Source organism: Colossoma macropomum, unplaced genomic scaffold (genome assembly GCF_904425465.1).
Source record: "Colossoma macropomum unplaced genomic scaffold, Colossoma_macropomum, whole genome shotgun sequence".
NCBI lineage: Eukaryota > Metazoa > Chordata > Actinopteri > Characiformes > Serrasalmidae > Colossoma > Colossoma macropomum.
The window spans coordinates 19,909,206-19,928,775 of record NW_023494803.1 but is presented as its reverse complement, the minus strand read 5'-3'; the positions used below and the strand labels follow the sequence as shown (position 1 = coordinate 19,928,775).

General features: G+C 38.0%; 2 protein-coding genes across 3 annotated transcripts; one reads left to right on the top strand and one right to left on the bottom strand.

The window, feature by feature from the left end:
* Window positions 1–4,476: 4,476 nt before the first annotated feature.
* Window positions 4,477–15,988, top strand: heatr4 (HEAT repeat containing 4). The gene is made up of 16 exons (XM_036593745.1): window positions 4,477–4,493; window positions 4,640–5,437; window positions 8,046–8,233; window positions 8,583–8,717; window positions 8,906–9,112; window positions 9,271–9,414; window positions 10,436–10,612; window positions 10,861–11,030; window positions 12,571–12,675; window positions 12,815–12,933; window positions 13,024–13,204; window positions 13,355–13,424; window positions 13,523–13,712; window positions 15,402–15,480; window positions 15,604–15,757; window positions 15,851–15,988. The coding sequence occupies exons 1-16, from the start codon at window positions 4,477–4,479 to the stop codon at window positions 15,952–15,954; spliced, it is 2,838 nt and encodes a 945-aa protein (XP_036449638.1). The 3' UTR covers window positions 15,955–15,988.
* On the bottom strand, window positions 15,886–19,535 carry haus2 (HAUS augmin like complex subunit 2). 2 transcript variants are annotated; one of them, XM_036594185.1, is made up of 7 exons: window positions 19,468–19,535; window positions 19,016–19,146; window positions 18,840–18,935; window positions 18,484–18,553; window positions 17,764–17,896; window positions 17,425–17,533; window positions 15,886–16,572 (listed from the first exon to the last, which is right to left on the bottom strand). In XM_036594185.1, the coding sequence occupies exons 2-7, from the start codon at window positions 19,094–19,096 to the stop codon at window positions 16,459–16,461; spliced, it is 603 nt and encodes a 200-aa protein (XP_036450078.1). In that variant the 5' UTR covers window positions 19,097–19,146; window positions 19,468–19,535; the 3' UTR covers window positions 15,886–16,458. The 2 variants fall into 2 exon arrangements, with proteins under 2 accessions (XP_036450078.1, XP_036450077.1); XM_036594184.1 differs by having other exon boundaries at window positions 15,887–16,572; window positions 19,375–19,529.
* Between the last annotated feature and the right edge of the window lie 35 nt (window positions 19,536–19,570).

Here is a 19,570-nt window from a genome sequence, read left to right as displayed (position 1 = left end):
TGGCCCAAAAGAAAGCATTATGACCTTTACAGATCTATGAAAGAATCAATGAAGATTCTGAAGGATCAAATTGAGGCAGTGCACTTTCAAGAACTTTGTGTTGCTTTAATATCCAACATAAGTGAGAAGTGAAAACACGGCAAAGAAAAGCCTCTTTGGTTGGCTAATGAACTTTTTTTAAGTTCTCTCCTGTGCACTTAAGCAACATTTTAAGTTGCCCCTCTATATCTTGAATGTGGTTCAACCCCAATGGCTTGATTTTACTGATTAAAAAAAAACCATAAAGCTTCAAATACCTTTGAACAATGCATGTATACCAAATCTTGTTTGTATCACAAAATAGGTAAATGCTTGGAATAAAGCTTGAGAGTAGATGGTAAGGAAATGTGTTCATACACCTAAGCATAGCATAGGGAGCACTACTGCTGAGATTCAAATAACAAGCATGTGAAACCTATAAAAAAGGTGAAAAGAAACATGACTGAAAAAATGTAGGGGTCTGTCTTCTGTATATGTGTAATGAAAGTAGGGAATTGTTTACTAGCTGCCATTTGCTCTTACATAATAATGAAGTACATAAAGATGATTTTTATAGATAGTTTGATTGGATAAATGTGTGATTCACATTTTCACACAAGAAGCACTTTCAGTTAAAATGTTTTGCACTGTCCTGCAGCATAGTTTCATGCATACACTTTCTTTGTGTCACTGCACTGAATAACTAGTCGTCAGGGCAGAATTATTCTGTGTTGCATTATGATTTGCACCAGCAATAAACAATTGGAAAAAGACCAGTCATACCAGTAAGTGGAGAATCTACATAGACTAGTACAATATTGCAATTTAAATACATTGTAATTTTTATTCTGCATAATAAAGAGATGTGGGTAGGCCCTAAGCCTTTAAGTAGTTTATTTTTGTTGTATTATTTAGCATTTGTGTAATCACACAAGAACAAAGAATGTGATTAAGCCAAAGTCGGTTTACATAGATGATTGTGATTGTTCAAAGAACTGTGCATGCGCACGTTTCTGCAAACTGTGCACTTAAAAAGAATGTTAAAGAAATGTAAATTATTGTACCTGGTACCTGGCTATTCAGTCATCTAGTCACCTGTGTTAGCTCCTTTGACTAGGCCTTTTTTGCTGAAGTTATAAATTCTAGGGGTTGTGATTTTTGCTAAGGAAAATTGAATTGAATCTCAAGCTCAGAATCAAAAATCATATATAAAAATAAGTATATCGTTACAGTTACTACCTGTTGAATCTACTATATTAGCCTAATAGATTGAGCTTGACAGTGGGTGGTGCAGATTCAAAGAAACAGTTATGGTTGAGGTTGGCCCATATCGTACATTATTCTTGCATTTTGTTTTGTCTCCATAACTCCAAAAGCCAAAAACATCTTCATGACCATTTTTCAACCTCTCTTTATTAATTCTCTTAATTAAAGTGTTTTTGTTACTGTGCCCATGACATATGTACTGAAATATGTAAAATGTTGTGCCTCATTCAAAAAACAGCCTGGACTGGAACACTCCTTAGAACTTCAGCGTGAATAGGTGGAGCTAAAATGCTGTAGGCTGAATAGGTGGATGTATATAAATGTATTGGTTTTTGTGTTGCCTCACAGAAATGAATTAAGATTAATTCAATACTTGCTGTTTTTGCAGCATAGTTTCCATATATGGGCTGTATGGACTGTGAACAATACGTTTGAGACTTGTGTGTTTACAGAGTAGATCATACTCTTATTTCAAAAAAGTATGGAAAATTTGATTTTCTGAGATATGTGCCCTTTAAGTACATCTGAAGTAATGTAAAATTGCAAATAGATCGGCACTCACTGCTCTGAACGTAACGGAGTGTTTAATTGTCTTTAGGAGTAAATCTCCAACACTGCTTGTCAGAATCTCTTTATGTCTTTTGGCTGAAATACGTAAATGGTGTAGCTTCTGCATATGCTATAGCTTCAAGTCATTCTTTAAACTAGACAGATTGGCTATAGTTCCCCTTAAAGTAGTTCCTGGTTTGAACTAGCTGTGGGGAAATGTGTTCTTCACAGCAAAACAACCAATGTTTAATTCACTCTTACAGTGTTTACTTTTGTCCAGCTGGACATGACCACTGTAAGTGCAGGGTTGAGCAGAATACTTTGAAAAAGTAGCGACGGCTGAACACTGAATACACTGTCCTAAATGTATTCAGTAATGTATTCCATTACAACAAAAAAGTGAGATATTCAGAGTACATTTAGAATGCATATTGTTAAGGCAGATGGGCAAAACTCTGCTGTGTATTTTTTTTTAACTTACTCTGTTCCTGCTTTACTTATTTAAGACTCAACATTATTTTGTCCCACTTTCCCTGCTGAAAAAACACATAGAAACCATTAACTGTCTCTATTGGTTCCAGATGGTTTTGTAATGTGTTTTGTCTTTTTTAATGGGTTGATATTACAATGTAACAGATCCTAATAGTTTAACAGGTGACCAATGGTAGATTCTAATTGTATTTGATGGTTTCCTTATGGGATCTAATGGTGTTCTACAGGAAACCAGTGGTATCTATTTGGAAACCATTAAGCCAATTCCCATTATAAAGCAAAAGTATTAGGTTTTAATCCTAATGGTTTCTAATGATCCTTTTTCAGCATGTCTGGTCACTGCCATCTCAAAATCTTGCAAACTTGACTAATAAAGTGGGTAGCTATGTGATTTTCAGTTAATAATATGTATGTAACGTGCAACGCAGTGTATGCAGGAGTCCAGTAAAATACCAAAGCCAGGCTCACCACTCGTGAAGGTCTAACATCTCTCAAAGAATGTAATGCTGAGACTAATAACTGATTATCAAATTGGTTTGTCAGTGTACTCAGGCTTTAGCAAGAACTTCACACACTGTTTGCTCATTTTAAAGTAAACAAGCATTGATGGTGTTTCTTTTAAAGATGGTATATCATTTTTATTTAGTAGATAAGTATTCTAAAAGTATTCTCTTAAATATTAAAAGTAACTGCATTCTGAATACTGCCCTTACAAAATGTGATTTGGACTGAATACAGATACTTGATTTCTGTATTCTGAATGCATATTCCCAGTACTTATATTCCAATACACCCCAACCCTGCTGTAAGTGTTATATCAGGATATCAGGATTACATCTGTAGATGTAAAGTGGACACTGTAGGGGTGTTTCAACCCTGCAGGCTTTATTTCAGCTCTGCAGATTTCCCCTCACTGTGTTCATTCAACGCTGGAAAGTTTGCTGCGTTCACGCTTATTAAATCAGGCAAGTGCTGTTAAAATGGCCGTGACTGTTACAATAAAATAAACTTTGTGAAGATGGTGAAATGTCCTGTATCTTCTTTATTAATTTAAATCTCATCGGCTGTGCAGGAAAACTAATTTTATTATTATTTTTTTTAATATTAAGATTCAGATTTCAGATTGTGAAACTCTTCCGCTCAGCGCCGTTTCGTCGCCATGGTGACGCGTATCCATGCGCGCGCACATTGTTTTAGTGCAACTGGCGTCAACACACGGAACTAAAGAGACAGACAAACAAAAGAGTCGAAAAGTTTTTAAAACACTTTGTGTATCTGTGTCGAGTTCCTCCAGAGCATAACCTGTTTGTGAGGCGAAGATTACTGTAGGATTCTCTTGGTGAAGCAGTAGGTAAGCTTTTTTGTAAGTATTATTTTGTAGCGGTGGACGTGGAGCAGCCTGCTTTCACAGTCCGTAACGTAGACCTACAGCTAACGGTGTATTTTTGTGGCTACACAAGTGTTAAACACTGCGTCTTGCTGTTGACCCATTTATGTCCAACCACCACATTTAATGTGGAAAGATGCCACATACTTTGTTCTGCTTAGTCTAAAGCGACGTTTTATATGTGTTTTTATTGTTTTGTTAAATTCAGTAGCCCCATTAGACCAGCATTCTTCATTTAATGTGACTGAAGAATGTCTTTAGATTTGTAGTCAGGCGAGCTAAGAGTAGATATGGACCAAAGGAATTCAGTTTAGATATGCACGTGAATGGTGAATTCCAATAATTAAAAAAAAAGGTTTGTATAATTTTCTTTGCAATAGTGGTGCACACAAATATAGCCATTTTATTTGCTGTTCGACTTAGTTACATGTCTTTATTTTGATATCTTGTGTTGATAACGGTATAATTATGGTAAAACTGGAAAACATGTTATTCTGAAGGGGGACTGTTTTGCCTCATAATGTCCTATATGTCCCTCTCCAATATGAATGGATTTTAAAAAATAGGTTTTAGGCCTAAACCTCATCTCAGAACTGTTGCAGCAATCAAGTAATTCTTTTGTGTAATGATGTAGCTTTTAGAGGCATTCAGTTCTTCAGACGTCTGGTTCCTATCACTGTAAACACTCTGACTTGGTAAGTTTCTCTAAAATAGTGCATTTCACATCAGTCCACTTTGAATGACTTTGTTTACATGACTGAATTATGCGGCTGTTTGAAAAGTTGGTTAAGAACTATCAAAACTGTGGCCATAAACATGAGCAGCAGTCTCAGTGTTTTCTTATTATTTGATATATTAATTTATCTAATAATAATTCTAAAAATTAACTAAAGCTTATAACTGTTCATGTGCTTGGTTTCTACCCAGTTCATTCTTAGTGAGGCTCGACTTAAGCTCCATGGATTTACAGCAGCAGTCAAAAGGCAGCATGGAATATTACCACTCTCTGAGAGGGAAGCAGCTTTACAGACAGCTCCTCAGAAATGCCTCTGAGGGCCTGTCCTTTTCTCAAGATGTCATGTGGGAAATGGGGGCGGATGGCATTTCATACAGTAAAGCTGACTTCAGCTGGCTTTTCCGTGCTACCGGACCTTTGGCACCAGGCGCCAAACCCAAGAGCAGAAAGAAAGCAGCAACGAAGGTATCACCGTGCCACATAGGTCACAAAGCACAGGAGAAGGAGAAAGACTTGATGGGGGTTCCACTACCAGTCTTGCCACCATTACAGACCACACATTACAACTCACTCACTAATAAGGAGTCATTTACAATTCCCAGCCAACAAGGTGGGATGTTGGTCTCCTTTAAAGGGACAGAATTGAGACGGGCCTCAAATGTGTACAGCTGCCTCAAACAAGAGACTGCAGGGGTCCAGGAGGAGCATAGCAGGAACAACAAGTGGAATGAGTTTGTGCTAAAGAAGCTGACAAAGACCACTGCCCAGTGGATTATCAGCCAGCAGATCCCCAAACAGAGTCAATACAAAGCAGGCCTGCAGTCACTGCTGAAGGATCAGTATGGGTCAGCTAGTGCCACAGACCTGGTGACCGACGAGCCCATGCGTGAGAAAGACTTCTGTGGGTTCAATGATGCACCTAGACCCAGCTCAGAACCCAAATGTCTGCAGAGCAGCAAGGCCAAGATACCTTTACCAGTTTATTACAGGTAAGTAAAATAAGCCTTTTTTTCTTTAAATGTGTTCTTTTCTTTTAGTTAGTTAGTTTAGACTGCCTGGCAAAATAATCTTAGCTTTTAAAAAAGGATTTTCTTTATCAGTTTGCTGAACTTAATACATGAGTTAATTGAGTAATTGTTGAGATGTAAACAGTCATTCAGAGTGATTTGTTGTGAAATGGTTCAAAATCCTTCTAAAGTGTTCTGTCCTGGGCCTAAACTGTCTAAACCTCCTCCCTGAGAGTAGAAGCTCTACAAGAGGAAAGACTGAATGGAAGTGATCCTTGTTGATGTTCAAGGCCTTTTGGTGGAGGCGAGTCTAATAAATTAAAGATAATGATGGCAGAGGATCACCAGAAATCTTAGATGCAGTCTTCCTCATCCTCCTTAACTGATTCATCTCCGCACAAGTTAGACTACTACACTTTGTTACGGTAGAGGAGGTGAGCACACTCTCTATAACAAACTTCTAAAAAGAACCAGAGCTTTTCCAGACACTCTAAACTTCTTTCACTTCTTCTTTGGCGTGTAGACTTTAATATGTTATGTACATTGCTCTCCCATTTAAGTTCAGCAGCTAATTATAGTGCCAAGAAAATTGACTCACTCACCCTTTCCACAACCTCACCATTAATTTCAAGTAGCCTTATTTCTCTCTCCCCTGTACTAAAATTAATTCTAGTGTCAGTAGTTTTCCCGATGTTGAGTTATTTAAATTATTTCATTGGTTCAATTCTGTCTAAAGCTTCCCTTTTATGCTGATTTGCTATCACCAGTTAGCAGCTCAGTCACTCTGGTATCATCTGCAAACTTAAGTAGTGTAATGTTAAAACAGTGGTAAATCTGCAAAAAAAAGTTTTCTTTTGAGATTATTTTGCCTTAGAACACCCTGCTTGTGCATTTTTCCCTGAATGGATTAAAAAAAAATACACTTTCTACACAACAATTACACAATTATTAAATGTCCGTAACACGCTCCTAGGAATAGCATGTTAATCATTATCTAATATTTGTTAATGATGGTTAGTGATTGTTATTTGAGTCTTAATAAGTGCAGTTTAAATTGTTAACCACTTATTTAAGGAAGTAATATAATACATCTTTGTAAATATGTTCTAAAGTCACAACCTAATATAACAGAGGTCCAATTAATGACTATTAATGTTTAAAAAGTATGTATTAACCACTTAATAATGATTAAGTAAGCATTAAGGAAATGTTTAGGCATCACAAAGTAGCAAGATACTAAATAGCTACATTCATTGCTACATTTTATACAACAGTTAGTTCAGCCACGCAAGCTGATTCAAGTCAAGTCAAAGTTTATTTATATAGTGCTTTTTACAACAGGTGTTGTCACAAAGCAGCTTTACAGAAAAATCTGGGTCTGAGCCCCCATGAGCAAGCCAGTGGCGGATTGGTTAAGAGGCGTTCTAACCGTGATGATATTTCGCCGTAACACCACGGGTTTTCACAAACATTGTATCACTCCGCTAAGACGCCATTTCTAAGCAACAAGTTTGACAGCTGTAGGAGACAATCAAGCCATTTGAACGTTTTTACTTCTTACTTTGCGCACAAACAGAAAATGGGTACACATTTGACCTACAGCCGATTTGGTCAGACTCTGAAGATGAGACTGCACTAAATTCCCAAACTGTCATCCCCACTGATCAAGCTTTTCAGTTAGCAGCTGTGACAGAAGAACACCTAAACAACTTAGCCAGACATGAACCGAATACCATTTGTCAAACGTGTAGTCTCATCTTCAGAGTCTGACCAAATCGGACTGAGCCATATAACTGCCGCAATAAAAAACAAAAAAGCTGCTCAGTGGTGATGACAGTTTGGGAATTTAGTGTAAGGAGCTGGAGAACGAACTGCTGGCTGTGAGCAGAGCTCATTACTGTGACGTAGCAATAAGCTGCTTGTTAAGGAACTATAATTTAGCGGAAGGAACTGCTGACATTAAAACATTAAATGACACGTTCACAGCCCAATTTGTTAATTTTTTACTTTATTTATTTAACTGTTGTATAAAAGCAATAGAACACTTGAGGTCGTGTGTTATCGCGAATAACACCACGGCTGTGATTTGGTCGCAGACACAAGCCGTAAAATTTAAATATGTATTATATAGAAATAATACATATTTAATATATATAATTAAAAAATTTTAAGAATATTTGACAATAGTTAAAAACAGTGAAAGTACATATTTGTTTACAGTATGTCTACATGGCGAAGGTGTGTAACAGTTACACCTGCTCAGTGTGTTTTCTTTTATGAACATTTATTTAATTTATTGTACCATACAGTCAAACTTGATATAGTTGCTAGTGTTAAATATAGTAAGTTATTGTAATCCAACAAAGAAAACATGCATATTTATTGAAACGTTTTTTTTTTTTTATCTTGATGTCTCCAAACATTTGACAGACAGTGTATATATCTTATGTAGCCTTAAAGGAAATTAATTCTTTATTTTATTAGATTTTAATCTGCTAAAATTGAGAACTGAATATAGACTCAGTACAGTGATCTTAACGTAATAGTATACCATGTATATCTGTGTGGGATACTAATTTTCTCTTCACAGGATACAGGGTTATGTTGTCTCACCAGTTTGCACAGACGAGCAAGGTGGGTTTAACCAGACGGCGAACACTGTGACCGTTAAACATGTGGAGACCCCAAAACCTCCTCGACTGCAGGACAGCCTGAACCCACGTGCTGGAAAATATGTTTATTACACTGAGAATGACTTTGAACAGGAACTCTACTCAGGTAGATAAGATACATTCTGGCTGTCTGGTCAAAATGTGCCCACAGCCTTGTGTATTGTGTATTTATTTTTTTATGTATGTATGTATGCATTTTAGGTCTAGAAAGGTTCTCAAACTCAACTCTTGAAAAGCCCTGAACAACACTGAATGACTAAATGTTTTTCAGCCAGTTATCAAGCTCTTTATGAGTTGAATAAGGTACATCAGAGAAACATTAAGGACTGGAGCTGGAGAACTATAGTATAGTAAAATTAATGTTATTGTTCATGCACCTTAAATTTCAGCCTGAAGTCAATGTGCTAGTCACTTAGAAACTCTCCATATGAGTTGAGTTTTTGTGTCATTTTTAGGAATAGCCAAACAAGTACATCAACGAGACAGAGGAAATGAAGACCGCATCATTTTGGACAATAACTCAGAGTACCAAAAGAACCTCCAGGAGTTGTTTCCATGTGGCCCAGAGAAGTGGACACATGTGACTGAAGGTTTGTGTTTAAGAGACTAAGATCTCAGAGTTAAGACATGGTAGCTGTGTACTGTGTAAAATACTAGCTGGACTCCTAAGCACATGAAAATCTGCAAGGACAGCTTCAAGCAGCAACACTGTAGATGTGGCGTAATTTTAATGTCTTTGTTTACCTTGTCAACTTCTGTTGCATTCTTTTGTCTTCAGCAAAGATGGGTAGGGTGGAGAAAGGGGTGCGGCGGTGGGTGGACCTGCCCACCAGAGCTGATTATGGTACAGAGCTGGGGCTCAGGCCTCCTGATTACAGTGGACAAGCCACAGAGGTGCCCAAACAGCAGGTTCACTATAACCTGATACCGGAGCTGTCTTCCCTCCGCTATGCAGTGGAGGAGTGGAGAAATGCCTGGAAGATCAGTGAGTACTCACAGCATTATGATCCCCAACAAAACAGTGTTGTCCATTCAGTCATAACTTGGCATGGACACTTTAACATTCACTTGGCACACATTCACTTGTCTTTATTGTGATAGCTGCTGGTAATACTACTTCACGTTGATATTTTTTTTTTAAAGAGATTACCTGGCAGAGTGTCACTGTTGAGGGCTTGAAGAAGGCTCTTACTGACCTGCACTACCATGTGCGGCTGGCAGCCATTGCTACCTGTGCATCGGGTGCAGTTCATAGACCACAAGAGGAGCTGGCTGCAAGTGAAATAGGTTAGTCCATCAATTAGGTTAGTCCAAAATAAATAAAAACAAAACAGCTTTTATAGTAAATCATTTTAATAAAACCTACAATACCATGATTGCGTAAGTGTGGACTCCCTTTTATAATGGGGGCTATCGCTGTGTTCAGAGTTAACAAATCATATTCAAAATCACATCCAAAGATAAGCAGCATACATACTCACACTACCAATTCTGAGTAACCCCAAATTAGAATTTAGTCCTGTAGGATTTCTTAGAATGTGGTTGCATTCTTCTATTACATCCATGGTCCTTAAGGATCTGGTAAAAGAAATACAGAATCAGATCAGGAGAAGGGTATAAAAGAATATCAGAGGCAATGGATGTACCACTGAGCACTGTGAAGACTCTCATCAATAGATGCAGAAAATGTGGCACCACAGGGACATGGCCAAGGTCAGAAAAATCCTCAAACATTAATGACAGGACAAGGAGAAAACTAATCAAGGAGGCTACCATGAGTCCTAAAGCAATGTTTAAGGAGCTGGAGGAATTCTACAGGTACTGGTCACTCTTTGCATGTGACAATGGAAGCCATTTTCACAAAAATCCATGAAACCCATTGCTTGCTTGCTAAATAAATAAATGCATACATACATACATACATACAATAAAACCATCTAATGAGACAAAGTTTTTGGCCTCAATTCTGAATCCAACACAGCTCATAAACTAAAGAATACCATATCTACTGTGGTGTTAGAAACGTCATGTTTTGAGCTGCTTCTTTTCAGCTGTGACAAGGGGAGCTAGTCAAGATAAATAGGATAATGACAAGCTCCAGATATTAATATATTTTGCCACAAAACCTGCTAGCCTCTGTTGGAAAGCTGAAGAGGAATTTCACCTTCCAATATGATAATCATACAAAACCCTATATTCAAGTCAGCCGAGGAGTTGAATACTGAGAATACTGAATCACTTCAGTCCAAAGTGGCAGTGTGAAGCTGAAGCCCCAAACATGAGTGTAAATGCACTATTCTTTGTTTAGCTCTGCATGGTCGAGGATGGGAAGTGGAGCCAGTGCCTCCAGAACTGCAGCCCCTTCTCCTCTCTGCTCTCAGTGACCCAGTGAAGAGAGTTCAGATGGCAGCGGCTGTGTGCCAGTATGCCATGGGTACATCCAATCCACATGCACGGGACATACTGCGAAATGTTCTACACCAGGGTGAGTGTGGAGATTGGTGAGCATACAAATAACAGCTCCTGGGCACAGATCAAAGGTTAATTGAAAGAAAAAATATATCTCTTAACAACTTAGACTAATTATTTCACAATTGCATTTATATACATTTATATTTATTTGCTCACCTGTAATAAACAGACCAGAGTGAAAATATGTCTCCATATATGATATCATTATCTGCACATCATTGTCCCTGAAGAATAATTAGACCCGTTTGTGCCGAACTACAGATTCTTCAGGAATGGGGGCAGACAGCTGGGTTGCCGCACAGTGTCTGGCGATGGAGGGTGAGGCCAGTCGGTCTGTCGTAGAAAGACTGCTTTCTCAGCACTTTCTCAGCGAGGCTCCAGCAGACCAAGATCAAGCTGCCACTTTGCTTTCCAGCATTAGTAGCAAAACTGTAAGTTACTGTGGTCTTTTGAGGAATACTAACATATTTAAGCAGGAGTGTGATATTGTCAATACAAATTCAAATCATTTATAATATTAATGACTGAAGCACACATACACACACACACACACACACACATTTTCTAAGCTGCTTATCCTTCAGGGTCGCGGGGGTGATCTAAACAGTGTATTCCAATTTAAACTTGTATCGACTATAGCCGCTCTGTCTTTCCTGAGGTTCTTTCATTTCATACCACTGTCGGTGTGCAAAACTAGGTATTTGTCTGCATCTTATCAGAGTAAAATAAGATAGCAGTGGAACGGAGTGTATGCTGGGGCAGTGGTTCTCAAACTGGTCCTCAGGGACCAGATTTTTGCTCAATTTACATTTTTGTACAATCCCTGTGTGTTGGGTTTAAGCAAAAATCAGGACCGCTTGGGGGTCCTTGATGACTGGTTTGAGAACAACTGGGTAAGGCTTGTGGGGGTTGTGACTTTTGGGGCTTATTTTGTTATTGGAAATCTAATTAAACTGTATGATATGTGTTTTGTTACACCACAGCGTGTAAGGCATTTTCTTTCCTAATCAAATAATGGGGCCAAATGTAATCATCACACAGTTACTGCATGCCAACCTATGTTCTAATTAATTCTGAAATTTCATCTAGATCATTGCATTCCTGGGATTTGTTGCCACATTTTCTTTTGTTGTTGGATAATAGTGGTCTATGCATTTATTAAAATTCATGATTTATTAGGGAATGTGGAGATAGCAGTACATTTAGTATTGAGATTTTTCTTATGAAGTCAACCTGTAAGGTTAGACCTTTGGGGTAAGATGTCCCCCCTCAGACACTGGGCAAAAGGCCCCCTTTAGCACATTGGCCTTGAAATATTATCTTGCTATAGCGAAATATTAGCTAGTTATAGCAAGCATTAGTAGAATTAGGCATCATTTTTAGATGTGTGCTGGAGATTTATACATGAGATTTGCAGCTCGGCAGAGTTGCATCCACACCTGATCTGTTCTGTCATGTGTAATAATCATTTACACATACCACTTAGATGTTGAATGCTATTGATTTGTTTAAATAATAATTGTTGTTGTTGCTATAATAACAACCATAATAAACCATTAACTAAATTATCATTTAAGTAATATAATCACAAAAACTATTTAATTAACAAGACATTTAATGTTTCTATTTTGACGATCTGTAAAATGTATACAACAAGGTGACGCAAGGCTTTTAAGAGTTTCCATTTTGTGCTAGAAAAACAAAATTTACCATTGTTATTGACTGCTGTGCAGTTGTTTTCCCCCAGCCTATGTGTAGGTTTAGCATCATCATCATGTACATGCAGTGGTTTACCTTTACATCAAATTGACATTGTTTTTAGGGGGAGGTGTTTCCCTGACTTTACATTACCCAGGTGTTCTGTCTTTCTGCTCATTCATCCATTCTTCATCCATTCTGTCCATCCTCACTTGATACTTGGTTTTCAGGATTACAATAATTTTTACCAGTCAAACTGAACTACCTCCCTAGACTCTAGTGCGTTCTCGGCTGGCAGAGGAATTAAACTGTGGTAACTGGAAAACCAGAGTCCTGGCTTGCAACACCATCTCACAACTCAAATGCCAAATGAACAAGGTACTCTCTAACTCATGACAACATGAGGCTAATCATGAATGCTCTATACTACAGTAAACTGAACTCATTTTACCCAAGTAAGAGCTTTAAACATGATCAATGACGATTTTTCACTGACAGTTGCTTTTTGTTTTTCCAGGATCTCACTAACAAGCTGATCCACCTGATGTGGAATGACTGGAGCGGTGCAGTGCGTCAGGCAGCAGCACAGGCCCTGGGCAGACTGAACCTGGGCAGTGACGTACATGATGAGTTGATGTATTTGACTCCTCCTGACCATTAAGAACGTGCCTGGCTATTGACTAAGAGCTTCAAATTGTTTTATTACTAACTCTATTCTTTTGGTAGAATAAAACTGGATGAGGGTCCAACTTCTAGGCGTGTAGAGGCACTGGTTCTTATTGGTCAGCTGAAGATAATGACAGCCAAACTACTTCCTGCTTTCTTGGGCTGTCTGATTGATGACTTTGTGGTTGTACGCAAACAAGCCTGTTTGACTGCTGCCTCTCTCATGCTGAAAGATGAGATGGTAAGGACTGAGCTGAGCAAATGGGCTCATCAACATTTGTTTTGACACAGAAGAAGGATAACTGAACAAAACTGAATGAACTGAATTCATAAAACTACACATTATGGACAAGAGCATAAATGCAGCTAATTATTAGTTTCTTTATTTCAGATCATGGAACAGCTCACTGATTTAATGCAGAATGACACATCATGTGATGTGAAGGTGGTAGCAATCAGTGGTAAATCAGATAGAAACAAACCCTTAATTAATTAGGCTAATTAAAACTTCATACTGATTTGTTTCTTTAAGTCCCATTTCTTGATGGGTTTTGTACAGCTTTGGGGAAAATTGGGTGCCTGACACCTGCGCTTGAGGAGCTCTTGCTATGGGCACTACACCATGAGGAAGAGCCCAGAGTGCGCATTGCTGCCTGTGAGGCCCTGAAGACATTAGGCGTAAAGGGTCCCAAGCTACAGCATCTCCTGCAGGAGCGCTTTGTCCTGGAACCCAATCCTCAGGTTCACAGGTCTGAGCTCAAATTATACTGTGCCACTTTTAGCATAGAACTTTGTAGAGTGTTGAAATTACGGCTGGTTCTCGCTCCAAGCCTCAAATAACCTGGGGGCCACTAGTCAGGTGGTTGACTGGGAAAAGTCCCATATCCCCCTTCCCCAAAGTGCCAAATTTTAATTATATAACAGCTAGTGCATCTTAGTCAATGCTTGTTAAAAATTCTTCTGTCACCACAAACAACTACATTTACTAGTAGTAGAAGCATAAACACATGAAATCTATATCGTAAAAATTTTAGTGTTTAATCAAATAAACTTACATTTAACAGTAGAATTTTATGGGACTCATTGCGATAGTGTTGGCATTCCTGCTAAACACAAGGGAAGTGTTGCCAAAACAAGGAGTTAACCTGCATTCTCAGTGGATCTGTTTGATAATTAGGTTTGTTTCTTAATTCTGACACACTGTATCTACCGCTACGTCCTGAATGAGTAAATCCACAAAGTTAGGTTTAACTAACTATGGGTCTAAATTAGAATAAAAGCATTGCAACCACGCCTCCTCAGCGTGAAGCATTTGCGCTCATCGGGTTTTAGTTTGAATGATTCCTCTTGCATGCAGTGCTCTATTTAAGGATTTAAGGATAAACTGTAAATACATGAAGGGCCATATGAAGCTGCCCATGCCAGTAGTTTTTATATATATATATATATATATATATATATATATATATATATATATATATATATATATATATATTATTTTTTTTTACATGTTGCTCAGTGAAAAGTACAGCGAGTCAATGTTCATGCACCATTAGTGGTGTTTTATTCTAAATTACTGAATTAAAAAGTGGCTAACATGCTAGTATCTATGACCCATGACTGGCCTGATGAGGTGTTAGGCTGACTCACATCAAGTTGCTAGCTAGCTAGTTTACACCCATATATATGAAAACAGCAGCCTGATGATTGATCCTGTTTACCCCGGTCTCTTTATGTAACTTGTATCTGGATTTTTATCCTGATAAGATATTAGCAGCAATCATTTACACTTGGTAGTCAAATGAGTCTCTGGTTAGACAGACTGAACTCCAATTGCTGTGTGATGGAATACGCAAATCCGCTTGTTACACGGCAACCAACTAGTAGTTGTTCATAACGTGGCTTAAATGCATCTCGGATCACCTCCTGAAGTGGTTTTAGTGGATTTTTATCTGTTTCAAATGCATCTTGGGTACGTGTAAACTTGTATTTTTATGTGGCCTTATTCAATTAAGGGTCACTGACAGAGTCATAGACTACATGAAGCACCTCTTTGTTTGGTTGAACAGTGGAATCATGTATTGATTTTCAAAAGTGCACCTTGGAACTTAACTTTTGTATTACTTATCTATTAAACAAATATTAATTACTTCATTTTCATTCTTGCATACAAAACATCCTTGGTAAAATGTACCAAAAGGGAATATATATATATATATATATATATATATATATATATATATATATATATATATATATATATATATATATATATATATATAAAAAAAATAGCCTGACATATACTCTTGGCATGATGAATATTCTTCCTATATCTTCAGACTTCATATCGTCGGTACAAAATAGTGTAAATTGGTTACAACACAACTGTTAAAAACACCTTGTCACAGTCATATCGGCTTTCATTTCTTGCACTCCAGGCACATTGAAGCAATGTTAAAAAGATATGGCTACAGTCTGGAAGGAGACAAAGGCATGGTTTGCAGGATAACAGACCAGGTTAGTGTGCTGTAAATCAATGTGTTACATTTAATACTTGACATAATTTGTACAGGTAGCCCTTGTATGTATAAATACAGTTTTAGAGTCAGTTTATGTTCTTCCTGCACTGCTGATCTGTAGGTACAACAACTGTGCTCCAAGAACATCATCACAGAGAAAGTTCTGCTACTGGAAGAGCTGACGCAGCTGCAGCAGCATCAAAGGAGGTTGCTGGGACAAGAGGGCCAGCAAGGAACTTCAGTCTCGCCTGCACTACTACAGGAAAGATTCACAGGTCTAGAAACCATGATAGTCTTTTGTCTTGACATGAGAATGTATTCAAAGTACAGACCAATTTATTTACATATATTTATTTACTGTATTGCAGCACTAAAACACTTGTCAACAAGGAGTTTGTCAGCATCAACAGATGGTCCAGATAAACAGGTACTTATTACTGTGTATAATGGTGTTATTTACACATGCCTCTGAGAGGTGTTTTCCGTGTTGAATTTATGGACACAACTACACCTACAATTTACAGTGCATGTCTATAATTTCATCCAAAATAAGACACTTTCTACAATAAAAGTAGAAAATCAGTACGATTATGTTTTGTATTTAAAAAAAGTCTACATGGTCATACATAAGCCTTAAGGTAAAGACTGAATTTTTTCCAAAGACTTTTGTAACGTTCTTTTGATAATGTCTTTTTTCAGATTTCCTAAGACAATCAGGTGTTCATGCAGGACTGTCCTAGCCACTCAATGGAAAACTCAAGCCAGCAGGAATCTAGATCCAACTCAATTTCAAGAGTGTGGCAGATTATGAATAAAGCAATGATAAACACTTCTTTATTCAATTACTAAGTGTTTGTTTCACTGTCTGTTGTTGCCACTCTAATCTGGACCCGACGATGTCAGTCTGTCAGATGAACTTTTTGAACTGTTTGTGTTTTTATGTTTTGTAGGATGGTCCCTGAAGTTTACCATTCTCTCAACTGGATATGTCTTTGATATCGTCCTTTGACTGTTCTCGCTGCTGAAGCAGTTGCTTGGTCAGACTCTCTACCTCTGTGACTTGAGCCAGGAGCTGCGTCATGGCATTGTTCTGATTAAAATAGGAAAGAGAAAATAGATTTGGTTTAAAACTCCTTATGTACAGCCAGTTAAATGGAATTTAAAAAGAGAGTGTGATTATGAGCCAGATGTTTCTTGGCTATAACACTACACACACACACACACACACACACACACACACACACTACACACCAGTTCAAATGATTCATGTTTAAGTACTACAACATACTAACAACATTTCAGCCTGTATAATAGTTATTATATAGATTGAAATGAAATGTTCAGTCATCTGGGTGGACAATGGGGCCAACAATATAATTTAATGATACTTCAAGAAACTTTGACAATAATTCTCAATATTTACTTTTTCTGACATCTGAAGTTGGAATGGGCAAAAAAATGCATGTATAAAAAAAATACTATCAAAATGATTTATGTTTGATGTTCCACATACTGCACTGCTCCAAATCCAATTAAACTGTACTATTTATGCTGTCTTTGTAATACTGCAGATGTCCATAATATACCAAGAAATGCTTATTTTGACATTTTTCAAGATAATGACAAATCTTATTGTACAGTCGTTCTATATAATTAGGCAGTAAAAACAGCTTTTAAAATCTATCCAGATGCATTAAGAGTCCTCAGTTCTTTGCAAAAGCAAACCGATCTATTCTGATCTTGCAACTTAAAAACCCAAGTCTAAAGTAATAAGATCACTGGTATCATGACGATGTCTTGATGCAGGATCTGGGAATCTGACTGGATGGTATACATGTCAAACAGAAAAAAGGCTTAACTCATAGGAATAAATCTGTCCTTGACTGAACTGCAATTGAAATACACAAATACACTCCCTTTGCCAGGCAGTAAAAGTCCTTACCAGATTACTTAAAGACTCATCGGTGGTCGGAATCGAACGGACCATCTTTATTTTCATTTCCAAATTCTCAATGAACTCCACCACCATTCCCATGAGCTCCACCACATACCTACAGTAAAATAATTATGTATATAAAAGCATATACAAGTGACTATTAGGGACAGTAACTGGAACATTTCAAGAGCCATGTAAGCCAAGCAAGATATGATTTCACCTGTTTCTCATTGTCTCATAAGCCCTGCCATGAAATGACTTTTCTTTCAAACTTGTTACACAGGTAAGGAAACAATTAACTTTATATCAGGCATAACTTCATATCAATATACGCCAGACTCTCACCTGTGAAGATCAGCCTGTATTGGCAGGTTCTGCTGACAAAGAGGTTTCATAAGCCTTTGTCGTAAACTTGTCTGCTCTCTCAGCATGTCCTGCAGGTGGGAAGTAAACTGCTGTAAGGATGCAAACCGCTGACCTGTAAAAAGGCAGAAAAATACATAACGTTTCTTGAAGGTTTCAACATTTAAATTCAATACAGTTAGAGTAGTAAGGATGTAACAATTTGAATACAGTATTGAGAAATCAAAAACTACATCAAAATTTAAAACCACATCACCAATACACCCCTCAGTCTCTGCAGGGGGTCTCTCATTTGGTTTTGAGATAACTCCAGCCTTGCCTATTATACATCCTGCATTTTCTTGTTTCATACTCTGACCTGCTAGTCAAGCCTCAGTAGATGCACTTCTGCTCACATAACTGTACGCAGATACTATGGAAAATGCTTTCCATTTACACTTAAATGTGTTAAATGTGGTGAAGAGCCATCTCCGACTACCTCCAAATATGGTTTAAGTGATCCAATTGTAATGGAATCACAGTGTGTTTTAAGGGTGTTTTGCTACTTTGCAATCCTGTGTGATATAAGATCACTGTAGAATAAAGATAGTTTTTTCAGATATCAAAAAATAAAACTGAATCTTGACCTCAGAATTGAAAAATCGTATCGAACCTGAAAATGTCATATATTTACTGCACTTAAAAACAGCGTGTAGCACTTACTGAGATAATAGTTGTGAGTCACATCTGCACTGTTTTTCTCAAGTCTTAGCAGTTCCAAATCCAAACTCACCTGAAAACACAAATATATACATAAATATCAATATACATGTATTACAAGGTATACTTTGTGCTAGAAGTAATTTTACCAGTATCTGATACTGTCCTGGTCCTGGAGATCTACCACCCTGGACAGTTCAGATCCAGCACACCCGGCTCTATTATTCAGATGCCCCTAGGGGCCTTCATTACCAGGAACAGGTGTGATTGACTAGGGTTGGAGCTAAACTCTGCAGGGTGGTAGATCTGCTGGAACAGGACTGGGCGCCCCTGTTGTCGGGAGTCTACAGTTTTCCAACCTGGTCAATCTCATGCTTGATTCTGTTGAACTGCTCAGCTTCAAGCAGGCGAGGGGAAAATACCTCCGGTTCTCGTGGTAAAGCATCGAGCTCTTTCTGTGAACGGAAAAGACTTGTGTCAAACCCCTCAATCTACAAACTGATCAAAAGAAATGTGCTAGTTTGCCTCGTTTCACCTGGGACATTGTGCCAGACGTAACGCATCTCGCCAGGACTTTTGCTGCTGGAGTCACCGAGTACGGATTGGGGTCCCACATATTAAGATATTCCGCGTTACGTGTAACTTTAACTGACGTTTGATTTGAATCTGGTAAAGAAAAAGAAGAGAGCGAGTTAATAAATGGTAGGACTCGTGAATAAAAAAGCCAATGTCCATAGAAATGTTACTTTTAAGCTAGTGACTTCAGGTCGCTAACCACAACAGTAGCTAACAGTTTATAGTAGCAGCCGCTAGCTAAGTTAACGTTATCTGTCCGACAACAAACAAAAACAACACCGCGCAGGTTGGCAGACAAGTGAATATACACACACTTACTTTAAATCTTTGGTTTAAAATATATTTTCAATGCCAGTAAAAAATCTCTAAATGATCAGAGCAAATGTAACCATTATGAAAACTAAAACTCGCCCAGTGCTGCAGCTTTAGCACTTCGCTAACTTCCTGCTTGGCTGGTGCGGCTGATGTTTGAATGAGCCGCCTCACCGCGTCTGTTCATAGCGGAGACGGGAAG